The following is a 25,709-nucleotide window of genomic DNA, read 5'->3' as shown; positions in this document are numbered from 1 at the left end:
TTAAATTATGTCCCTAGTGCAATGTATGGGGATGATATATTATTTGGAAGTAAAGGTGTATTTTTTCTGTGTCGTGTTTCTTGTTTTCACATTGTACCTAGCAATAATTACAAGCCCTCATTTGCAAAAATAACAGTAATATACCCTCATGGTATACATATTAAAAAAGCTGAGTCCTTATGTTAACATTTTATGTATTCTGTTTAAAATTCTGTTAATTTGTTTTATTTTCACAAGCTTTTTATTTTAGTACTGAATATGTGAAAATAAAAAAAACATTCACTTTGATTAAGTTTGTTACTAAATGTAATTCACAAGACCCAGGCCTCAACCCCCAAACCCTTAAAATCTATTCTACCACTTGTCACAGTTAAAATGATACCCCATATATGTCATCTGATAACTCTCTGGGCATCTAGCATTAACGATGTAGTGTCCATGTGGCTTTTTCCACAAAGCAATTTTTTTTTATGATGGATTAAGATTGTCCCTACTTATTTTTCATTTAAAAATGACATTTTTTTTCTCATAGTGGATTGAGTTTGTCACTACCTATTTTTTATGTGACAGGGGTTCAAGCTTTAAGACACATCACAATATATTCTACAACTCAATAAGATTAAAATAAGGTCACATATACGTCATTTGATAACAAACTGGATGCACAGCAATCAATTATTCTCAAGGTGTGCCTATGGCTTTTTTGCAAGCCATTTTTTTTAACTAATTGTTAGGGTGCTATTCTTTGTTTGCATAGCCCCAGAAGAGTCAGGACATAAGAAAAAGGCCACAAATGTCACCATTGTGGAAAGCTAACAACCAGAGCTATTCAAAAGTAAGTATTTTGTAAGCTACCGACTCGTGTAGTTTGGCTGAAACTTTCCCAAGTTTGATAATAATTTTAAAAATTATTGTTTTTCATGATGGATTGAGATTGTTCCTACTTATTTTTTTGTATGATATTGGCCCAAGCTATAAAACACATCAAAATGTATTCTACAACTCATTATGATTAAAATGAAATCACATATAGGTCATTTAATAACAAACTGGAAGCATAGAAATCTATTAGTAATTTGGGTGCCAGAGTCGTCCGATAAAATAATGTGCACCGAGACTGCCCACTATAGAAACTGCAGCTATAAATAGCGGGTATCGTGGCGTCCGCTATTTTTAAATTTATAGCATGTATATTTATAGCAGCAGTTTCTATAGTGGGCGGTCTCGTCAGTCACTTTTTTATCGGGCGAATTTTGCGGCCAAATTTACTGTTATAGCCAATATTAGCGGCTTCTTACATGGGTGCCTATGGCGGCACCCAAATTTATCAGCTCGTACTATGTCCAAATTTAGGTGACCCCTCACAGCAGCTTCTGCCGCCTCAAAACATGGATTTGAGGTAGCAGAGAACTGCTGTGAGAGAGACACAGTCAGAAAGAGGCCACACTTGTGTCTGCGGAAAACACTGGCGTTTTCCCATGGTAAATTTTTTGCGTCCTTTTCACATTTTCGCATCCACCACAGACTGCTGGCACTTGCTAGCAGTCTATGGGAATTGTACGTGTGTGACGATTTCATGCGGCAGGGAATTCGTTTTCTCGTGTGAATTGTGGCCCGGAAAACGAACAAGCGTGTCACCTTTTATAAGCATAATGTGTGATTTTGCATTGCGCAAAATCGCACATGTTTTTCAACAAAGCTTTACTATTTACCTAACCTTGTTACTTGTTTTTATGAATGATGACTGTTATTAGTGGCTGTAACAGTTGTCTTTCAAATATAAGCTAACTACTGATGTGAAGATGGATCAGGTATCAGCGGCAAACAGCGATCGTTAACCAATCCATCTTCACTACCATAGTAACAAAGGTGCGAACGATTGTTTTATCACTATAAAATTATCACAGCGGGCAATGGGGACTTGAGTGATCGGTTGCTCAGTGATCCGTCATGATGGTCACAAACAATGCATGCCGCTTAACATTGTTTAACTAGTCTTCGTTAAACGATATTATGCGATATCGCAAAAACAATCATTCAATGTTAATAAGTCGCCTGTCGCAAAAAAGGCCCGTCACATCATGGGTACGGATCTTCAGGCACACTGATTGGTTAAGTACTCATGATCCCTTGCACCAATCATTGCCTTGGGGGTCAAAAACACTTTTTTTATTATTATAATAATTTTTTATTATATTATAATTAAAAAACATTTATTTTATTTTTTACTAGTTTGTTTTTTCTTCATTGAGCACTGGGAGGACTCCAGTTGGCCAAGGGATCACGAGGTAATTGCAGGGCTCAGTGTCAGTACTAGGACATCAGAATAGGGTCCAGTTGAGGCGTTCATTACAAAATATCAATAAAAAATTACACATAAAACAAAATTAAAAAACACATAATGTAGTGGTTTCCATGTACTGTCATTGTTATAAAACTTGACATATGTGTATTTATAGAGGATGTGCGCTACACAACTTGACATATTTTCAAAGAATTATTATCTATGTTTTCTTGTTTGTTTGTTTTTGAGGGAGGATCTGCACTTGGCCCTTTTTAGCTGTTGTTTAACATTCCTTTGTCAGTATCGTTACTTGGTGTGTGAACTTTAAGTGCATGCTGTTTCTAACAGTTGACTTGTAGAATTCATTCCTGTTCATTTGCTGTGTGACGTGAAGCTAGATGTTTCCATGGAGACCAATGTAGAGCTCTAAACCACTCCAGCATGAAGCTGCCACCACTGTCAATGGGAGAGGAACAATAGCTACAAGCTGTGATGTAGGAGCAGAGTCAGGCTCTTTTCTCAGTCTGTGTATCCATTTTGAAATATATCAGACATATTTATGCACTGCATCAAACACATCATTCCACTGTCTGCATTTTCCATAATGCTGACTTTATGTCAAATGCTGCACGAGCACTAGCTATACTATCATAATACAGAGATCATCAGGAAGGAGCACTGTATATGGAAGGGAAGATGATGGAATCTATCTGTGTGACCGGTGAGTAAATATAAAAACCTTGTTAAATTAGTAAGAATCTGCCATATCATATGTTTTCTGTTAATTCCTGACTGTTTTCATATTCACAGGGTTGTTGTCTTTGAAGGCTGTTTTCATATTCACAGGGTTGTTGTCTTTGAAGGCTTAGAGCTGCACCAGCAGACGCAGTGCAGCACAATTAAAAACATATTTGCCCAGTTTTAAAACCACACCAAACTTGTGTTGGGTCCACTATCTTAATTATATTTCTTGGCTTGTATTATACATACAGTATGTAAGATTCTGAGTTTGACAAATGTAAACAAATATGTATGTCATAAGAACTGATTAGGATATTGTAATGACAGTTTCAGCATTTGTACTACAATAAATACATTGCATAGCATTTAAGTGGTTTTGTTCATGAATGGCAATCTTATGCAGTCTTCCAATCAGATCTTCCAGTTCTATGCACGTCAAAATAAAACCAAAGAGAAACAGTTCATCGCATAGACCAGTGATGGCTAACCTTGGCACTCTAGCTGTGGTGGAACTACAAGTACCATGAGGCATTGCAATACTCTGACAGCTCTAAGCATAACTCGGGGAAGCAGAGGCATGATGGGATTTGTAGTTTTGTCACAGCTGGAGTACCAAGGTTAGCCATCACTGGCATAGACTGTAATGTCCAGGAGTCCCGCACCAGAAATTACCCGTGTGGTGTGGTACTATATCACTGCTTTTTTGTGCTTCACCACCACTAGGGGCCGCTCTCACCTTCTAATGTAGCTGCCTAGACCCACAGACAGCAACAACAGCTTGGTAGCCTGTACACTGGCACTGGTATGATGTTGCATGCTGGTATAGCTGTGATGTGGGCATATGCCCTCTAGGGCCCATGCAGCTGCACCACAGTTAGGGCATGATTATCCTGTAGGCTTTTCTCTGTGTATTTCTCTTTCAAACCCAGGAGGAACAGTGATATTTGCTGGTGGCCCAGTCAAACTCAAGTATGAAATGTGTGCTACATTAACACAGTGCCTACAGAATGTAACCTAAATTCATGTACTTTATGTTATCAACATTATTTGGATCCAACTGTAATCTGATATGATGGCAACTCCTATGGGACCCCTTCATTTATTCTGAACAGGGGCCCCCTGTTGGTTTTGTCCGCCACTGTTCAGTTTACTATCAATGTCTAGAGTTGGGACAGTGATCTTAATAGGAGGTATGGAAGGTGATCCTGCATTATAGTAAGTATTATGCTTTAACACCTACTGAGCTTGTTTCACTAAGACAAATAGCATGCCTTATCCGAGTTAACACGCCTTATCAGAGATAACACACCGTATCAAAGTTAACGTGCCTTATCAGAGTTGCATAGCGAGCGTTACGAACCCGCAGGGGCTCAGGGCAGGACGAGTGGAGCTCTCTTCATTGCCAGTTAGCAAGCATAAGTTTGTAGCACTCGCTATGCTACTCTGATAAGGCGCGTTAGCTTTGATAAGGCGTGTTAACTTTGAAAAGGCTTGTTATCTCTGATAATGAGTGTTAATTCGGATAAGGAGTGTTATCTCTGATAAGGTGTGTTAACTGGGACAAGACATGCTATTTGTCTTAGTGAATCAAGCCCACTCACCGGTGTGGTCGGCTGCATTTTCCTGTTTTGTGGGATGAAGCTGTTTCAGAACATTCTCCAGACGCTTGCTCGAGGACTCTCAACGTTGCCAAGGTGGTGGTTTCTTCTGTCTGTCTCCTTTCCTACTTTCTCCAGGAGGTCTTTCTTTTGTGCCTTTTTATCTTGAAGGAGGGCCACCTGTTAATTTAATTGCATTCTTTTCTCAGCAACAGACTTTCATAGCCTCCACCCTTGCATGGCCCTCTATTAGCTTGTCACCTAGCATTGACTTTCTAGACTGTGTGTTGTGAGTCTACCGTAGTAGCACTGAATCTGTGAGATCTTGTCTCCTGTAGGTGATTGATGTGGAGTCCTGCCTTATGTTTATATTTTGTATTAAAATGTTCATTTGTTGAGTCTGCTAATGAGTCAAATCAAATCAAATCAAATCAAACATAGCTTTATTGGCATGACCAAGATTCATACAGGCATTGCCAAAGCAAGGGGAAAAGGGGGACATGGGAGGGGGTGAGGTAGGGGGACAATGGCTAAGCAGTCTGTGGACATTTTTAGGTTTACAGTTCCGTTATGCTCCTCTCAGTCTGTGGCATGCTGTGATATAGTGTGCAGCAATTGTCACTGTGGATTACTCTTCTCCCAGTAAGGTATATGTTTTTCTCACATCTTCTAATATGAGAAAGTCTGGGAATAGTTCCAACAATTTCTTAAAGTAAGTGTCCCTGGTTGCAGTATATTTGGGGAAGTGGCTTTCATCCTCAAGGGTCTTCTGCTCTCAGTAGTGACATAGTCTCTCCTCTCTGGGTTTGTACGTCTGTCTGTGTCTCCCAGACTCTATTTCGAGGTTGTGAGCACTCAGTCTGTAGACACTCAGGATTTTACTCTCTTGAGAGTTTTGGAGCTTTTCCAGGTATGGGGCCATTTTATATTCTCTCTGTAGAGACTGGTATATGGTTAGCTTTTGTGACTGTTTTATTTCACTCCTCCATTTTTCCACATAGTCCTCTTTGCTTTTGGCTATGGTGTGTTTTATCTGGACTCTTGTTATGACCTGTGGATCGGGGGTTGGAGGGAGTATAGAGCTGACCACTACTTTCAGTACACATGGCTTTTCTTGTTCTTCATTGTGCAACATGGCTTTGTAGTGGGGTGAGTCAGGGTTGCTGCTCTGTAGGTGGGCCCAGAAGGTCCTCAGTGTTAGAGTCTCTTAAGAAGGTAGTGTACCTTACAGACAGTCTCTGACAGCACTCATAGGCTGTAGATATCATATATTTTGCTGAGCTGTGCTCACCAATAAAGCCTATAAAACACAAAATTGCTGCACATAGCGTGATTCTGTCACAATATCATGAACACCCAGTTGATAGTAAAATAGTGTACTCCTCGCGAGTCCACTCCTCAAAATAGATTGCGCTCACCAAATTGTTGCCACCTCAAAGACCAGGTGGATCTAGCGTTTTATGGTGTAAATCACCCCACTGGCACTTTCAATCTTCAATGCTAACTTAATACTCAGATAAAAGATTCCAACACATATAAAACATAAAAACACATAAGACCATCATAGCGTATTATGCCTTAAAAATAAAATGCCGCCCGCGCTACAATTGCGCACTCACATAGTTTGTCTTGAATTATTGCACATCATATGTCTTTGGCAGTGGGGTCTGTCCTGGCATCCGGCTGGGTATTTTTTTTTTTTGCACTCCCTCTAACTCCGTCCGCCTCAGGCTCCCAACTCCCCGCTCACCAACAAGATCGCTTCGGCTACGCTTCACTGCAGTGACGTCAGATGCGCACGGACGTAGCTCCGCCCTACGCGTTTCATCCAGTCGGACTCCGCAGGGGCTGACGTCACTGGCGCGTCACGTCCCTCTTATGGGGAGCGGACTCACGAGGAGTGCACTATTTTACTATCACCTGGGTGTTCATGATATTGTGAGAGAATTATTATTATTATTATTATTATTGATTTATAAAGCGCCAACATATTCCGTGGCACTGTACAAAGTAAGAAACAAACATGGGGTACATAATAATACAGACAATGGTGTACACCAATATACAAGATACATAATTAGTGACAAAATACAAAGAATGATACAAAATACAAATTATAGAATTGGTAATGACAGTGATAAAATTAACATGATGAATAAAATGACAGAATCACGCTATGTGCAGCAATTTTGTGTTTTATAGGCTTTATTGGTGAGCGCAGCTCAGCAAACTATATGATTTCAAAACTCTGGAAAAGTTAAGCAGCGATCCCAAACAAGTGACTTTTCTATTTAATGAACTGTTTTGCCGATTTATTGAAGGTTTGATTTCCTGTGTGATTATAGGAAAAAAAACTACACAGGACTATTTAAGTAAGGTCTGGGAGCACTAAGGTGTTCAAAGTGTGTCAGACGTTTCCACTGTATAGTTCTGAACAATTTATTGTCGGTATAATATAACAAGTTTTAGACCTTGATAAGGTAATACAAGGTTTTAATAGGAATTGGTGACATCACAGAGTGGTGTGTCCCACAAGTGGTGTGAGCTAATCAGGCAGCGCAGTCCTATCTAAGTGTGACATAGGCTGTAGATAGCTGGTTGATAGAGTCTCTAAAGGCTTATTCATACGGGGTACGGCCGTTGCCGCAACCACGTGGCACGCGCGTGTTGCGGCGACAGGTCGCCCGTGTGTATGATGCGCGCGCCCCGAACCGTCGCCCGTCGAAGCTGTCGCCAGGCGATTGACATGTTCGATCGCTAGCTACAGCTATCGCCGCAACTTCGCCGGAACTGTCGCTAGTTCCGCGTGAGTATGCGGGCTAGCGACAGGAGACCTATGTGAGTGAATGAAGCATCCGGCCGGGGGATGCTCCATTCACAAACAGCTTCCGCCGCGTCTCTGCCTTTCTGGTGAGACGTGTGGACAGCTGTTGCTGGCGTGCGCGCATGCAACGGGGGACTATTGTCCCCCGTTTGTATGTAGCTTTACTTCTGCTCCTTGTTTGCTGCAACATGGAAAGATTGATAAACAATGTGTTGTTCTGTCAGACAGATTGGCAGTGAACTCATCAGTGGTGAATTCATAATTTTCTCTGGCCTTTAGTGTGGATTTCAGAGTGCATTTAAGTCTGCAGTTCTGCACAGTAATTTCTGTAATGTTTAATTCCGGGGTGTCGATTTGTTCAGGAATTAAGATTTCTTGATTTGAGAGAGCAACAGAAGAATGTACAGAGCCTTCCAATGCCATTTTGTGCTGGTGGCTGAACATGGTATTGGGGCTTAATGGAGACATCAGGGCAATGTAAGAAAAATTACATCTGCTTACCTGGGGCTTCCTCCAACCCCTGGAAGGCTAAGTGTTCCTCGCTGCAGCTCTGCTCCAGGCTGGTCTCCTGGGCGCTGACCCGGCGTGGATGGCGGCCTCTGCGCATTTGCGAGCGTGCAGGTGCAATGCTCACATGGCCGGGAGCTTTGTGCACAGGCATTTTTGCAAGTTTTAGACAAATGATTCTGTCTGGTGTGAAATAGCCCATAGGATTTCATAGTCCAAGTGCTTTTCAAAACACTGGAAAGTGCTGACGAGCAGAAAATATCTTTAAAGTGCTTTTGGTGTGAAACAGCCCTAAGGTGGTCTTCCAAACTGGTACTGAACACTGCAGTGTAATTTTGGCAAATGACTGTGAAAACCTGGACCCCTGTCAGCAGGTTGTTCACAGCTACCAGTTTATCCGGCAGTTCAGCAACTTGAGGCATGTGATACACATCTGCCATGGTTATGGCATTTATTTTCCTCTAGCTCACACAGAACCAAGTCATTTGATCTTTTTAGACAGCCGGTCCATTGGGCATTCAATGCATTGGAGGACTTTTGCTTGACCCCCTAACTGGAGCACCACATCAGTCTCTCTCTCTTCATGTCAGCCTGCACTTTGGGTGAGGTGTAACAGTCCGTGGCCCATGTGCAATTAACTTTTTCTCCTGAGTTTTCTCCTAGGTGATATGTTCACCCCTTGACAATAATTTGACTTTAAACCACCAGCAAACAAGAAAATAATTTTGATAGTAACTTTTGACCTACTTTTGGTACTTTTTCAATTGCAAAGTGCTGAAAAGTTTCTTTAAAGAAAATATGAAAAATAATCTCCTAGGAGAAAACCTAAGAGAAAAAGTTAATTGCATATATACCCATCTTTTTCCAGGTGCATGTGTTGCTGTGTCAGCCTATGAACTGAAAACATTGTCTGACTTCCCTATGAAAGTTTTACTTTGTATAGGAAGCACCTTTAACAGTAGAGCCTTTTATGTGGCTCAGAAATGGGCGTATATAGCCGATCGCAGTCGGGTCCGCTCTACTGCGCAGGTGCAAGCCGCCTGCGCAATAGAGCGGACTTGACTGGGATCAGCTTTTTCCATCTATTTCCAAGCAGAGAGCCGCAACAGCGCCACCCGCTGGAGCCAGGGAAGGTAAATTTTGAACAGCCTGACAAATTGTTGGCTGTGCCTTCCGAGGGGCAGACAGAGACCACCGTGGGATGGAGGAGGATGGAGAAAGCCTCGATAGGATCCAGAGGCTTCCCCCTCCCAAGGTGAGTACCCCCAGGGTCATTTTTTTTTAATACAGAGTTTCTTTAAACAACCAGCAAGCAAACAAATACTCTAAATCATTTTAATAGTAGTTTTTCACCTATATCAAGGGAAAGACATGCTCACCTGGATAAATAAAAGTCCAATCTTTTTTGTAAAAACATCAATGTAAAACATACAGGCATATTAGCTAATATACCTGTCTGTTTTACATTGATGTTTTTCCAATAAAGATCTGACTTTTATTTATCCAGTTGAGCATGTCTTTCCCTTGATACATTTGATCGTTCTGGCTGTGTTTGGTCCTGCTCCTGGTGAATATGGCGTAATTGGTGAGCGGTGTTTCTCCTCTTACATAGTTTTTCACCTACTTTTTGGTACTCTTTCCATTGCAAACTGCTAAAAAGGTATTTTAAATCGCAGTTTAAAAATTTTCTCCCAGGAGAAAACTCAGGAGAAAAAGTTAATTGCACATGGGTCTTTGTATTTTTTCAGCTGACCATGACCAGATTAGCAGTGTAGCTTTGATTCTAACCTTTCGTAAAGGAAATCAGAGTATAAACATATTCAGAGTTTTATACATACCTGGGGCTTCCTCCAGCCCCATCAGCACGGATCTCTCCCACGCCGCTGTCCTCCGTCTTCTCCCTCTTCTCCCTCTTCTGTACTGAGTCCTGTAAGTTCGGCCAGCCGTGGCTATGCCCTGAGCATGCGCAGTGTGCTCTCACCGTCTCTCTCCGGCAGAGAATAGTACTGTGCAGGCAATCCGTGTGGATGGGGCTGGAGGAAGCCCCAGGTATGTATAAAAAACTTTGAATATATTTTGTCTCTGGTACACCTTAAGTAATGTCTGTGACACCTACTTTCCTACTTCTGAAAGAATGACACAGAGTTGCAAACATACAAGATTTTTCAGCAGTTTTCAGAGGCAGAGTGTCATCATACTGGTCCAGGTAGCCATTGGTCTCCAGTGAACCACATGCACGCTCATTTATTTTAGATGTGGTGTGTATCTCCACTAGTTTTATGAGAGTTTGAGCTGAGGTCCCCTAAAATATGTTCTAAATCCCTAATAATTAGGCAAGCATCCGACTAGTGGCCAGAGGTGCACATCCATCCATTGTCCCATCCCCTACAACAAAAAAAACCAATGCTAACCATAATAAACCTACCGTCTGGTAGACATCTAGCTTTAAGCATCTTGGGCAAATAGTGGAAGACAGAGAAGTTTATCTTTGTCTCATCAGACCAAAGGACATGGTTCACTTCTTTATTTCACCGTAGCGAGGCCTGTTCTGAGTGGAAACTGTCCTATTAGACTGCTGTACACTTACTATTTTACATTGCATTAAAGTGTCATATCTTCAGTGATGTCCAATGAAAATATATAAAATATTTACAAAAAATATAAGAGGATTACCTCACTTTTGTGAGATACTCTCTCTCTCTCTCTCTATATATATATATATATATATCATCATCACCATCATCTAAATGACTACTTCAGCACATCAATTACTTTATCACTAAAACTGATTACTCTATATCATTTTAGAGACACTTCATTGGCCTAAAAAGGAACTTTCCAGAAAATCAGTCCTAAATGTGGAGAAGGGGCTAACCAGAGAGAAAAAAAAAGATGTACAAACATTGTCTGTGACTGTTTTGCGAGATACATTCACCACAGGCACCAGTAGCTATAACATCCTTCTGCAAAGCCAAGAAGAAAAGAATCAACAGATTCAAAAAGATTCACATCTGGGCCAAAGCAAGAAACGAAGGAAAGGAAGCAGACTATCAAGTACTTCACGCAACAAGGAGCACAGCAAAGTCCGAGGTTCTTTACAAAACAACGCCTGGCAGTGCGTCCAAAGGAGCATGTCCAGTTTTGTCTCCAGAACAAAATTCCCCAGCAGTAAATGTGTACCAAGTATTACTGTTTCTGGAAACAGTGTAGGATTTGCTCACCGACCTAAACAGAAAGCTAAGAGAAAGCAAGTGTTAACAACGAAAAAAGAAACCTATGTGTCAAAATCACAAACAAAAGAAGACATCCAGGGAAAGAAATGTTGTATTTTAAATGCAATAAAACCTATAAATGTTGATAAGGAAAAGACAAAGTTCTTCAAGTCAAGCTTTACTTATAACCCTCAGTTTGAGTATGTGAGTCCTGCGCTGCCAAACGTCTTAGCTAAACACAGCAATGCCTCGGACAGATTCCTTAAACAGGTATAGATCATTGTATATTTACTGCAGATTAAGGATGACTTTGTAAATATCCACTACACTGGGTGCATGTGCAAATGAAAGCTGATCAATAGCGATCAGCTATATAGGTATGTTAATTAAACATACCTACATATTCATTGTTTGAAAGAATTCCCATCATTTTTTGCCCCAGTGGCACAAAGATCTCTATTGTATTGAATCAGGATGGGTATGAGGGAAAACAATAAAAATCTGGGATAGGGTACTAGTTCCTGAAAATTTGGATCTCAAGGGCAGCAATAAAAACTTTAAAAAGGTTTTAATCCTTATATTTCCAAAGCTATCATGAACGTTTAGCTTAAAGTGGACCTGAGCTCTTGCACAGGACACAAGCAAAACATACCAGAAATGCACCATGTATGTATTTAAAGAGTAAAATGTGTAATTCCCCCTCATGTGTGTCTAATCACTAGTTGTAATTTGATCTCCCCCGAGTCACATTACTGCCTATGGCAGATAAGCAGAAAAGCCCATTAAAGGTGGCAGAAGGAGGCACAAAAGGAGACAGGAGGCATAGAGGGACAGACAGGGGGGCAGAGGTGGCACAGGGGGACTGAAGGTGACACAAGCAGACATAAGGAGACACAAGACGACAGAAGGAGGTACAAACACCTGAAGGGGCGTGACTTTATGCGGGAGGCATGACTTGGGTGGGGCTAAGTTCAGGGGTGGGGCTTAATCAGGGGCATGGTGCCCCCCAGGAGCAGTGGCCTGTACTGCCTATGCCTAAATACGCCCCTTCTTGAGTGCTTCCGAAAGGCATATTTGTCAGTTGGTTGAATCAGTCCAACAGGGGTGACAGCACTGCAATGAGGGAACCGTGAGAGGAATGGGAAAGCTTTATAGGATCCAGAGACTCTCCTCTACATAGGTAAGTATCTGACTTTAAAAAAAAATTGCTTTAGTTTTACTAAAACAATGAAAACTGACCTCACGATAACCAAAGAAGCTTAAAAAATTGTAAATTGGGACTCCATCATTTTGCGTTAGATTATTTGGTAAATGAAAGAATGTCACTAATATCCCATGAATGCTTAACAGTAGTGAAACAATGGCACAGTAAGAGTCTGGGAAAAATACAGCAAATCAACTGCAAAGTGACAGTGAAGGAAGTTACTATGCTTGGTAACAATACTCGTAAACATTCCAACCCAGACAGAGGCAGTAGGTGAAAGGTGATAATGTGCACCCAGCAGTTTGCAAGCCATGGGCCCTCTGCCCTGGTAACCAACACAATATACAATGAAAGGAAATAGATAGCAATGAAGTCCTTGCAGAGGATCTTACCCTTCCCTACAGAGCTGAAAAAATATACAGTATGTATAAACATCAGTATAGACAAACTGATCAGGTTTTTTTTAAATAGCTTACTAAAAATAAGAAAACAAATCTTAACTGACCCTAATGGAGTATTTGAGGTTCATACACAACTCTTCCAAATCGAGCAGAAAACACAACCATGCTCAGTCACTAGTCTTTAGATGATCATTTCCACCAATTAGCAAGACCTCACTCAGCACACGCTGCCAATTACCCATGTTTCCTTATGAAAATAAGACAGTGTTTTATATTAATTTTTGCTCTAAAAGATGTGCTAGGGCTTATTTTCAGGGAATGTCTTATATTTCTATCAGGAAGTTTCTCTCAGCAGAACATTTCTTGTTCCTTTGTACTGTGCTGTTCCTGTATTTGAAGGTATACTACTGTACTGATCAGGCACCTGTCCTGTCATCCTTGCACACACCTGATAACCTTGCTGTGTGCCAGGATGATAGGACTGGTGCCCAATCCGCACTCCACCACTGTGTCCTCGCTTGCTGGCCGCCTCTTCCTCCTCAGAAAAGAAATGCACAATAGTGAGTTATCATATACAGAATCCACCGTTGTGCAAATTACAGTTCATGCTGGGGGTGCCTTCATTAGGGTGCCACACAGGGATGTGCCCCTCCCCCGCACACAGGGATGTGCCCCACCCCCCCGCACTGGTTCTGCTCGCCTATGCTACACACAATCTAGCCATCTAGGATGGATACCTCAAAAGGAAGACCATATCCTTTAATGTTAAAATTGATAAAAGCTATTGCACATTCAAAAATAAGAATTAAAAGCACATATCTCTCATGGTACCATTGTCTGTCTCTCTAGAAGTCTGCAGCTGGTGCAGTCTGTGTTTCTTCTCTTTGCTCGTGCAGTTCGTGTGTGTCTCCCTTACTCTCTCTTACGCATTTTGTCATGGGCTGTGACTCATCAAGCACCCTTGGCATGCAATTTGCACACATGTGGATTCCATCTATAATAACTGTGATGTCCTGGAGGAAGTTTAGATGTTTAGCTCATGTTGGAAGAGGAGATCAAAGCACAGAAGGGTCACAACATACCCGCCAGTGAGTCTTTTTAGGGTTACAGCTTTAAAGCTTTATTATAGTTATACAGCTTTATTAGTCAGTCCAGAAAGGAAACAATCCACCACACGGGGTATTTAGCAATCACACTGTAGGCACAGCACTCTGCTTCTGTGCCAACCCTGACCTTGAGTTATCTTCGGGGGGGTACTGCATACCACCCCTGTGTACTCTCAAGTTCTCAACAGCCACACCGGCTCTTCACTTCAGTGACACCCTGCCACGGGCCTAATGGCAGTCCTCGACCACTCCCTTTTCCAGGCTTCACCTGGATTAGAAGTACTAGAGTCCAATTCCTTCCAGCACTTCAGCAGCTTCCCTGCTGCAACAGGCCTGGCAGCCCTTTCTGCTGCACAGCCTTTCAGGAGCCTTCTTGCTCCACATACAGCTCATTTCATACTGAGGAATGCAGCTTCTTATACAAATTATGCAACTGCATCAGGTGAGCTGGTTAACTCTCCCTCTGCCAGACACAGGCCTGGACTTGGAGGAGGGCGTGCAAGGCCCACCCTTCTCCCAATACAAGCCAGTCCTGGATCCCAAACAAATCTGCACAATATTGTTATTGCCAGGGGTCTAGTCCTGGGAAACGAGGTGAGTGGACTCACCTTAAAATCCACTGCGCCGTGCTACAAAAAAATGGGCGTGGTCAAGCATAACATGGGCGTGGACATGGGTGGGGCCAAATATACATGACCTTAGCAGTGATGTAAAAGGTCTGCCAGGGAAGTTTGAGCTCTGCCGTAGTGTATCCCCCAAAAATAGATGTAATCTGACAGCATTTCACCAAAAAGACACATAATTTGGTAGCATTTCCTCCAAAATACAGATAATATGGCAGTGGTTCCCCCCAAAATAGACAATGTGGCAGCAGCAGTTCCCCCAACACACACGTAATCTGGAAGCAGTTCCCAAAAATATGTGAAACCTGGCAGCGGATCATCCAAAATACACGTAACACCCAAAATACATATAATCTGGCAGCAGTGGTCCCCAAAACATACACAATCTGGCAGCAGTTCCCCAAAATACACGTAATCTGGCAGCAGCTGTTCCCCTAACATACACATAATCTGGCAGCTGTTCCCCAAAATACACTTAAGGTGCATACACACATGCGACTATAGTCGTTTGAAACGATCGTTCCCCGATCGTTTCAAACGACGATCGTTTAAAAAAAAGCAACCAACGATCATTAAGTCTAACGACGGACGAGCTAGATAGTTAAAAACGAACGATCTAGCTTGGCGGATTTTTTCCAACGACGATCGTTTGCAAAAGTAGTACATCGTTGGAAACGGTCTTTCGTACTCGGCTTGACATGCACATTTTGCTATTTCTCCATGAAACTTCTCATTTTTATGTGCAAGCGCAATAGTTGCTTTACGTGATGTAACGTTCGTTCTAACGATCAGATCGTTACACACATTTAAAAACTAACTTTACTTAGGTCGTTCTTTCATCAATTAAAAGTTTGTTCGTCGTTCACAACGAACGATCGTTGTCGCATGTGTGTACGTAGCATTAGTCTGTTAACAGCGGTTCCACAAAAATGCAGATAATCTGACAGCAGTTCCCCCAAAATAGGTACCCCCAGCATAGGTAGCCAGATCTATAGGTGTCCCCAGTATAAGTAGCCATGAGTAAAGTAATCCCCAGTATATGTAGCCAGAGGTATAGTTGCCTAGTATATGTAGCGAGGGGTATATGTGCCTAGTATATGTAGTCAGGGGTATAGTAGTCCCCAGTATATGTAGCCAGAGGTATGTGTAGCCAGGGGTATAGTAGTCCCCAGTATATGTAGCCAGGGGTATATGTGCCCAGTATATGTAGCCAGGGGTGTATGTGCCCAGTATATGTAGCCAGTAGTGTATGTGCCCAGTATATGTAGCCAGGGGTATATGTGCCCAGTATATGTAGCCAAGGGTATATGTGCCCAGTATACGTAGCCAAGGGTATATGTGCCCAGTATACGTAGCCAAGGGTATATGTGCCCAGTATATGTAGGCAGGGGTATATGTGCCCAGTATATGTAGGCAGGTGTGTATGTGCCCAGTATATGTAGCCAGGGGTATATTTGCCCAGTATATGTAGCCAGGGGTATATTTGCCCAGTATATGTAGCCAGCGGTATATGTGCCCAGTAAATGCAGCCAAGGGTATATGTGCCCAGTAAATATAGTCAGGGGTATATGTCCCTGTATATATAGCCAGGTGTATATGTGCCCAGTATATGTAGGCAAGGGTATATGTGCCTAGTATATGTAGGCAGGGGTATATGTGCCCAGTATATGTAGGCAGGGGTATACGTGCCCAGTATATGTAGGCAGGGGTATACGTGCCCAGTATATGTAGGCAGGGGTATACGTGCCCAGTATATGTAGGCAGGGGTATACGTGCCCAGTATATGTAGGCAGGGGTATACGTGCCCAGTATATGTAGCCAGGGGTATATGTGCCCAGTATATGTAGCCAGGGGTATATGTGCCCAGTATATGTAGCCAGGGGTATATGTGCCCAGAATATGTAGCCAGGGGTATATGTGCCCAGAATATGTAGCCAGGGGTATATGTGCCTAGTATATGTAGGCAGAGGTATATGTCCCCAGTATATGTAGTCAGGGGTATATGTCCCAGTATATGTAGCCAGGGGTATATGTCCCCAGAATAGGTAGTCTGGTGTCGCCCCAGCAGGAGGGGAGCAGCGCAGAACTAAAATGTGTGGGCGGCTGGCAGCAGGCGGGACCTACCTCTTCCTCGTTCCGGCACGAAAAGGAGCACTCCACTGCTGCTAGTCTGGTCTGATCTAGACCAGAGCAGCAGCACGCAGATCTTACCTGGAGCTTGGATCGAGGAAGAGGTAAGTCCCGCCTGCTGCCAGCCGCCGCACATTTTAGTTCTGGAGGGGAGAGTGAGGGATGGAGAGCCCCAAGGTGAGGGAAGGGGGGGGGGGAGACGTTCCCCTTCTCCACGCTGCCCACTACTCTCCTTCCACTGCGCGTCGGCGTCCACCCTCTGAAAAAAGCAGGTGGACGTCGTCCACCCGCGTCTACGCCTCACTCGACCCCTGGCTAACGTGCAACAACAGTCAATATCCAGGACCTATTCCTTCAAATCCATGCCAGAACTTAGGAGAGGTCTGCTCTTTACCTCACATAATGCACCATTTGTGCTTTTACTTTTATTTTTTTAGGTTCTGCACTACAAGACTTGGAGCACAGACTGATTGGCAGTGTGATCTGAATGAGGTTATGAGGCTAATTAATGGGCTTGGCTAGTGACTTGGTGCATAAAACTTATTGATTTATTTTACCTGCCTATTATAGACCCAGCTCTTCGTTTTATTCTTCACTTCTTTGCTCTTCCTTCGCCCCTCTTCTCTTTACATTTTTGTACTTTTTGTAATAGAATATGTTTTTCTATTCTCTTTAATATTATGAAATAGAAATTTAGTTCAATTGTTTATTAGCTGTTTTGGTTGAAGCTGCATTATTTTACAGGCAGTTAATATCATGAGGAAAGCACTGGAGAAATATGGCAGCTATGAAAAGTTTGACAAGCCACAGGAGGAAGTTTACTACCTAAGAGCCGGATATGGCACCAAGTTCGAAAATACATGGAAAAAGAAGGTTGCCTTGGTGAAGTAAGCATTAATTCCTTTTGCATTATTCTGAGTGAAAGTTATGACATCAATAAAACTTACTTTATTTCTGTTGTTGAGATGACCAAGAGCTAAAGGTGGCCACTAACTGTCCAATTTCTAGCGAAAAATCGTTCGAGCGATCAGAAATTCTGATCGGATTGGTTGTAAATAACCTCCATTGATGGACACAATCGATTATGAACGAGTGAAAAAAATGTCATCCGAATGAATTTTCGTCGAACCAAAATTTGGATTTTCTTGTTGGTTGTGATAGATAGGAAGCAAGGATTGGTTCGTTGATGGTGTAGTGAACGATGTATTACAATATTTCACTTCCGATCAGAATTTCTGATCGCTCAAATTATTTTTTGCTAGAAATTGGATCATTAGTGGCCACCTTAAGGAGCCACATTCAAAAGCAGAAAGAAGTGGCAGTTAATATTAATGCTGAAATCCAAGCACATGCATTACAAAATACTTATTCAAGGAAAACTTTTCATAATGAAAAAATATAATACACATTTAGGGCTTGTTCGCACCTAGGGCGTTTTGCGATTTTTTTTAAGCATCTGCAATTTTCTAAATCGCCCTAAAAGCGCTTGTGCAAATGATTCCCTATGAGAGTGCTCACATCTGAGCGGTTCGTTTCCGGTCCGCTCAGCAAAGCGCTGCCTGTACCATTTTTGGGACGATTTCCCTATAATAGTAGGTATATTGAAATCGCAAAACGCTTGAAAAAGCGCTTGGTATAGTGATTTCCCCATCGCTTTTAAGAATAAATACATTGGGCTTGATTCACAAAGCGGTGCTAACCGTTAGCACGCCTGTGAAAAGCCCCTTAGCATGTCTAAAAGAGGTTTTCGCACGCTAATTTGCGCGCGGAACGCATCGCGCGCAAAGTTATGCACACAAAGTTTTACGCGCGCACTGCACAGAGCGCAGGGCGCTCCGCGCAAAGTGCCCGTTAAAGCCTATGGGACTTAGCAAAACTTTGCGCGCGGTACTTAGCGCGTAATCTGATTGAGAAAACCGGTGCTAACCTACGCACTCTGGTTAGCGCGCCTAAAGACTTTAGACATGCTAAGTAGGTTAGCACCGCATAGTGAATCAAGCCCAATGTCTGTATTCTTTTCCCGGTCAAAGAGTTTATTTCCTGACTTGCGTCAGGAAGTGAAAAAAAACAAATCGATCTGCTTTGAAAAGCGCTTTACAACAAAACAAAGTGCGCAGGTAAGCGCCGGGAGGACAAAATAAAATCACTCACAAAATCGGAAATCGATTTTAGATGTGAACAAAGCCTCAGTACCAGATTCTGTCTTTCTATCGGTTCATGTAATCCCTATATAGCTTCACTTAGGTTGTGATTGGGATGGCTGCACTCAGTTGCATGCATTTTTTCACCTGTGGAAATTGGGACTTAATCCCTTGAGTAGTGGCAGCTCCAGCTTCAAATTTAAGGTGAGAAGGGTGGGGGCACAAAGAGGCCACGATGGCTGGCTGGTGGGGCCCATTTGGGCGATCAAAATCGATGTTTGCATGGCGAGCTTTAGATATTTTTTGCCTAACTGAGGTGATAGAATGAAGGCTAATTAGATCAGCAATGATTGGAACCAAATGTAAACATCACAAACAGAACTCAGAGGCTCTTGAGCAGAGCAGCTTGTCCAAATAATGGTTTAATCATTGAAAAAAGTTACCTACAGATGCTTTAATCCTTACTTGCTAGCAAGCTGCTCCTGTGTGGACAGATAACAGACAAATCATTCCAGCCCCAAGCCTGTGTCTCATGACTCTACAAGCAAAGTGAAGGGGAAGAGGAAGGAAGGGGAGAAACACTGTGTGTGTAATTCTTTAACTTAGTAGCGAAGTATTGCTGGAGACTAGAGCTTGTATTTTACAGACAGGAAGTTTTGAATCAGGATTATTGAAACGGTAAGCGTTCAGCTTGTAAGCCTTCTTCATACTCCATTCATGTTGACTGACAATGTTAGAACATACAATCAGAAGGAGGTAGAGAGATTTTTTTTGCAAATATAAGTGTAATCCAGGTAAATTAATTACAGGGGATCTTGCAAGGGGGGATCTTGAAAGGATTGTGAGGTATTATGGCAAATAGATAAGACCTTTGGTTTATTTAAAGTGGACCTGAACTCTTGCACAGGACAGAAGGAAAACATAGAAAAATGGACACTGTATGTATTTAGAGAGTTTAGCTTGCCTAATTCCCCCTCATCTGTGTCTTATCACAACTGTAATTTGATATCCCAGCTGTGTGAGCTGGCTGCCTGGGCAGAGCAGCTTATTTGTAAACACAGGATGTTAACCCTATGTCTGCTTCCATGAAAACAGGAAGTACACTGCAGATTTATTGCAGGATTTGTATCAGCTGTAACAAAGAAATGTTTTTGTTTAAAGGTTATTATACAGTTGCTTATCTTTTAGATTCAGGCTGACATGGAGAGTTTTTCACAGACCCCATCCTGTTCACATTATGCTGCTGGTGCCTGGAAACAGTTAACCTCCTTAGCGGTAATCCTGAGTCAGGCTCGGGATGGAAATCCGCAGCTCAGAATGGTAATCCTGAGTGAGCTGCTACAGATCTCTCTGTGGTATGTGTTTTTTCTTGTTTTTAGGGTCTAAAAGCTTGTGAAAAAAAATTGTATGGCTTTAGACCCTAAATCTGGAAATACACCAGGGAGGTTAACTGTGTTTTACTGAGCGGGGGGATTGGGTCACTCAGAGGGGCACAGTGATTCCCGGGGGGGGGGGGGGGGGTGGGGCAGTGCCCCAGTGTAGCGCCGCCCATGCCCTTAAGCATCAATTTGGGGCTGAATTCTCTACAGGTGTCCTTTTGCTATGAAGGAGGAGGTGGAACTATGGCTTGGTTGGTGACAGCAGGCCTAGGGCATTGGAAAGTACAAATCCGGCCCTGGATCTATGTAATCTCACTAGCCAACACAACTCAGGAGAATAGCAATAAGCCATGTTGATTGCAGACTTTTGCTGACTGTAGTACTCCTGCTCCTTGCCCCATCCCATGGTACTTTAAATGCGACTTGGCCAAGCAGAATGTGCAGGTTTGTATGAAATTCACTGAGGAAATTAAATATAATACTTGAATCAGGCACCCATTATTTGATTTAAAAATGTAAAATAATACTTCTTTGTATGTTGGAGACTTTGCTCCTAGTATAGTAAACAACTGGTTTGGGCAGAACAGGATTTTAATTACATGGCAGTGTGTGTGGTCAGTCCTGTTTTCTCAGATGTACAAAGTCTTTAGGTGCCAGGGTAGGCATATGAACAAACGTAAATGGATCTTGTTTTCACAGCCTGGCTTTTATCAATATGTAGATTTGGGCAATAGGCTTATTGGTAACTAGTCAGTTTTAGCTGGCCTGCAGGTTGACTAACTTGCCTTCCATGTTTCAGATTGTAGTTCACCTCACTGAAGATTTACTTTCGAGAGCATCCATGACAGTTGTGAATGGTCGACCAACATTGACGATCAACATTTCCACAGCACGGGAACAGTGGCTTGAAGGAATGCTGAAACATGAAATAGGTAAAGTGCTGCTTTATGACCTGTCTTGTAGGGAGTGTGACTGACTACTTTAGAGGTGCTCAACCATATGGTTGCAAAGACAAAAATGTGTTGTATGTACACTGTAGAAAGCTGAAAGCCACTCTCGAGCCAATAACTATTTTGTTATAGACAATAAGCACACATGCATTGTTACATAAACCCATATTTAAATCTTCAAAATCAGGGTCATGTGACTGCTCTGGTGTGAGTTCTGGTTTGAGTCTTATTTTTCCAACAGACAGGCATTTTTCAGAGCTCTCTGCTAACCACCGTATTGGTAAAATGCTCCCCTTTGATGGCCAAGCATCCTTCTATAATACGGAAAAAAATCAGGAGGGAGAATTTCAGGCTGTGTGATGCCTCAGCCAAAGATCCAAATGGGTAAAGGTTATACACAAATAGGGTATAAGATGAGGGTTGGATTTTCTATAAGGCACTGTAGGCACATGCCTACAGGTGCCTTATGTGGTAGAGGCAGCCCCTTCTCCTCAGATCACTGACCACAGGAGCTTACAGTCTAATCCCTGCATCATATCACTGACCTCATGCACTTACACTTTACTCCTTGTCTCATGTCACTAAGGATGATATGAGACAGTGATAAGAGTGTTAGAGTCTAAGGACAGCTAGTGATATAAAGAAGGGATTAGAGTTCAGAACATTTTTACTTGGGGATGTGGCCTGTGTTCAGGGGTGGAGTTTAGGGAACCAGAACGCCTGTGCCTACAGGCCTCTAAATTGTAAATCCAGCCCTGTATAAGATACATGATCATACTTTTGGGAGACCCAGCAATCTAAGTCTGAGTTAGCTCATGGCATATGTGTCATTGGTGAGGTCACAAGATCAAGTAGCATACACTGGTGGGCCTGAGAGGGAACCCTGCTACAAGGCTTACAATCTAAAGGGAAGGAGGAGGAACACACAAGTTAGGGCTGCAGAATAGGTACTTGGCTGTCAGAGTTAAGGTGTGATGGGGGTAGGCCATTTTAAAAGGTGTGATTTGAGAGTTTACTTGAAAGCCTTAGGCAGGGAACACACTTGACTGTTTTCGTACGCGTTTTCTGCACAGAAAAACTGAGAACTCATGTTAATCAATGGGCTAGTACACACTTAATATTTTGTTCGCGTGCAGAAAAAAAACTGACATTCTGCATCATGATTCTGCACATTTTGTCAATTTTCTGTATCAATTGCATCAGCTGCTGTGAAAAAACGCGCACGTTTTCCTGCATAGAAACACACTTGGTGTGCAGAAAAAGTATGCAGACAAACGCGCGCAGAAAACTGAAAGACAAGTGTGTTCCCTGCTTTAAAGGAAGACAGGGGCGTTTCTAGCCTTTTTGTCAATCCAGGCAAGAAAACCTGTGCTCCCCCCCCCCCCCACCACCACCACCACCACCCACACACACACACAAAATAAAAATCACACACACTATAGAACACTTTGCATATGGTGTAAATCATAAGTTATCAGAAAAGGATTACTATGTAATGGGGCCCTAGGCAAGATAACACGTTTGGCCTTCAGTGACCCTGGCTTAGTTAGTGTAGACTCTACAGACCCTAGGCAGCTGCTTAGGTTTGCCTTGTGTATGATCCAGCTCTGTATGCCATACAGCACATGCTGCCACTATGCATTTCAAATAAAACCAGCACCCACACTACAAGTTCCGACATCATGTCCCCACATAACAACTTAACCTCCCTGGTGGTAGTCCCGAGCTACGCTTGGGCTAGCCGCCAGGAGCTCTATGCAGAGTATAGCTTGCAGCGGCTGTTTTTACTCACCTTCCAGGGGATTCGGGCGTCGGTAACCGTTCTCCTTCCTGTCCTCCGAGGCTCTGAATCACTCTGGTGAGATCGACGCCATCGATCTCACCACAGAGTTACAGTGCCACCTGGAGGGCAGAAGTAAAATTGCAGCGCTGGAGCCCAGGGAGATGAGTGAGAACAGGGGCTGCTGCAGGCATTCTGGCAGCATGATTTTTTTCCTGATTTTAGGGTCTGAAACGTTTTAAAAAGACCCCAAAATACAGCAATTATCATACCACCAGGGGGGTAAGGTATCATGCCCTTCACATTGCAGGATCAGATTATCAAGTAAGACCGTCTTCATTTCAGAATACTTTTTCACAAACATTGTGGAATATGCAAATACGTTACCGCCTGGTATGATAGGACTGGACTGGGTATACTATGACATTGAAGGGCTGACATTGTGAGATGGTACAATAGTTGAGCATTTTCATAACCCATTCTGGAGATAAGCACCGTGTGTTTTTAGTGTATGTGAAACAGTATAAGAGAAGTATGGTTGTAACAATTTGTGATTCAGCAGCCGCGGTGGAGAGCTCTACCACCGCGGCTGCCTCTCTTCCCCTGCCTGCTCAGTTACCCGTGCTTTGGGCGTCTAGCACGCCTAGGACGGGTTTGTCTCCTGCTCACATGGTCGCAATAGGGCGTGCGTGCGCGCATTGCCGCAACCTTTATTCCTCAAAGAGAGGTGTCAGCTGACCAGAGGGTCGGCTGACGTCACTGGAGGCGCCGGCCGCTCCTGATTGGTTGGGCGGTGGGGGCGAGCCTCAGGCACTCCTCAGCTTCAAAAGAGCTGAGGAGTCTGTTGCGATCACTTCGTGTTAGCGCTCAGACCTTAGTTAGATGTGCTTTGATCCGGGAGGAAACCGGGGATTTCCCACAGTGATAGGATTTGTGCATTATATTGTTATTATCTGTTTATGACTCTGGCTCGTTTCTGACTATTCTTACTCTCTAGTGATTCTGTACCTTTGCCCATCTGACCTTGTTGCCGACTCTGCCTGAATATCGTTACCTCTTTCTGCTCGGTGATTCTGTACTTTAGCCTATCTGATATTGCTGCCGACTCTGCCTGTTAACCGTTTCTTCTCTGCCTCCCGATTCTGTACTGTATCTGCCTGTCTGTTACCACACCCGAATAGTCTGACCTTTCTACTCACCAGTGAGCCCTTGTCACTGGTGAGGTGTTCGCTGTGCTGACAGTGCCCACCAGCTCCTCTGGTGAGGTATAGTCAAATCTGTCAGTACTTACTGTTCACACCAATCACTACACTCAGTACAATAAACTGTGACTAAGGTCTCGATTTTTCTCAGTGTTGCTATATTTGCATTATTGGTGATTCTGCAGATCACCATATAATCAGGTATAGCATCTATATCATTGGTGATACTGCAGATCACCACATATCAGAAATCTGTTCCGTGCTGACCCATATATAACATAACAGCAGACCATGACGTCTATGGACGCACTGTGCCGCCAAGTCGCGGCATTGACCACAGCGGTGAACACTTTAACCAAGACGGTCAATGCCCAACAGGCTCAGATCACCCAGCTGTCTGAGGCAGTACGCATACTCCAGACTGCAGCAGCACCAGTGCCGTCCCCTCCAGTTACTGAGCCTAGAATACCCATGCCAGAAAAAGTCTCGGGGCATAGATCCGATTTTAGATACTTCAGAAATCGGTGTCTTTCATATTTTGAGTTAAGACCGGTATCTTCAGGGTCTGAGAGTCAAAGGGTAACTTTTATCAAGACCCTGTTATCTGGGGACTCCCAGACTTGGGCTTACAGTCTTCCTAATGGTCACGAGGCTTTGACCTCAGTGCAGAAGTTTTTTGATACAATGGCGATCAGTTACAATGATCCGGATATTGCAGTGACCGCTGAGAGGAAACTTAAGATCCTCCGGCAGGGGCATAACACAGTAGAAACCTATGCCGCTGAGTTCAGAAGGTGGGCAGTATCAGCTAGGTGGGGACAGTTCGCTTTGTTGGATTGCTTTATGACCGGCTTGTCTGACTCAGTGGCTGACTTAATGCTCGGCCACCCTGAACCAAAATCAGTGGATGAGGCCATTGCACTGGCAGTTAAGATCGATCACCGCAACCGGTACCAGAAACAGTCCCGGGGTAAAATAGCGGTTAAAACTGTTCCATTCTCCTTTTCTCCTACCGCATCTCCTTCAGATGAACCGATGCAGGTCGGTCAGTCCAGACTATCTGAGGTGGAGAAATCCCGCAGGCATAAAGAAGGCCTCTGTCTATACTGCACGGAAAAGGGACATTTAGTTCTGAACTGTCCTAAGAAGGCGGAAAACTCTGCCGCCTAGGTGTAGCTAGAGGTACTACCCTAGGCGAGCCAGTTTTACCTCTATATGATAAACGGTTACTACTCCCTTGTTCTATTACCTGGGAAGACCACGTTTTGTCTACCCAGGCATTTATACTGCAGACTCGGGGTCCGAGGCTAATTTTATTGATGCAGAGTTTGTTAAAAGATGGGGAATACCCCTGATTCCTTTAGACAGAAACATTTTTGTTACGGCAGTCGACGACTCTCCACTTCAGGGCAGGCAGGCCCTCTCTCAGACTCCAGCCCTTTTGTGCCATGTGGGAGTGTTGCACAAAGAGGAATTGCAGTTTTTTGTACTCAAAATGGCAACTTCTACTGTGATCCTTGGTATGCCTTGGTTAAAGAAACATTCTCCTCGGATAGACTGGAGCTCTGGCCAATCGTTAAGCTGGTCTCCTTTCTGTCAACAGCATTGTTTGGAGAAAATTGCGATA

The 25,709-nt window shown here is 43.2% G+C and overlaps 1 protein-coding gene across 1 annotated transcript in view; it reads left to right on the top strand.

The window, feature by feature from the left end:
* Window positions 1-2,724: 2,724 nt before the first annotated feature.
* The window catches only part of MATCAP2 (microtubule associated tyrosine carboxypeptidase 2), a 120,426-nt gene continuing 97,441 nt past the window's right edge, over window positions 2,725-25,709 (top strand). Inside the window, 5 exon segments of the mRNA XM_068234523.1 lie at window positions 2,725-3,005; window positions 10,763-11,436; window positions 17,375-17,432; window positions 17,435-17,517; window positions 20,950-21,082. Coding sequence (XP_068090624.1) covers window positions 2,969-3,005; window positions 10,763-11,436; window positions 17,375-17,432; window positions 17,435-17,517; window positions 20,950-21,082 — 985 coding nt within the window. The 5' untranslated portion in view covers window positions 2,725-2,968.

Source organism: Hyperolius riggenbachi, chromosome 5 (assembly GCF_040937935.1).
Source record: "Hyperolius riggenbachi isolate aHypRig1 chromosome 5, aHypRig1.pri, whole genome shotgun sequence".
Lineage (NCBI taxonomy): Eukaryota > Metazoa > Chordata > Amphibia > Anura > Hyperoliidae > Hyperolius > Hyperolius riggenbachi.
This window is presented reverse-complemented; position numbering and strand designations above follow the sequence as displayed.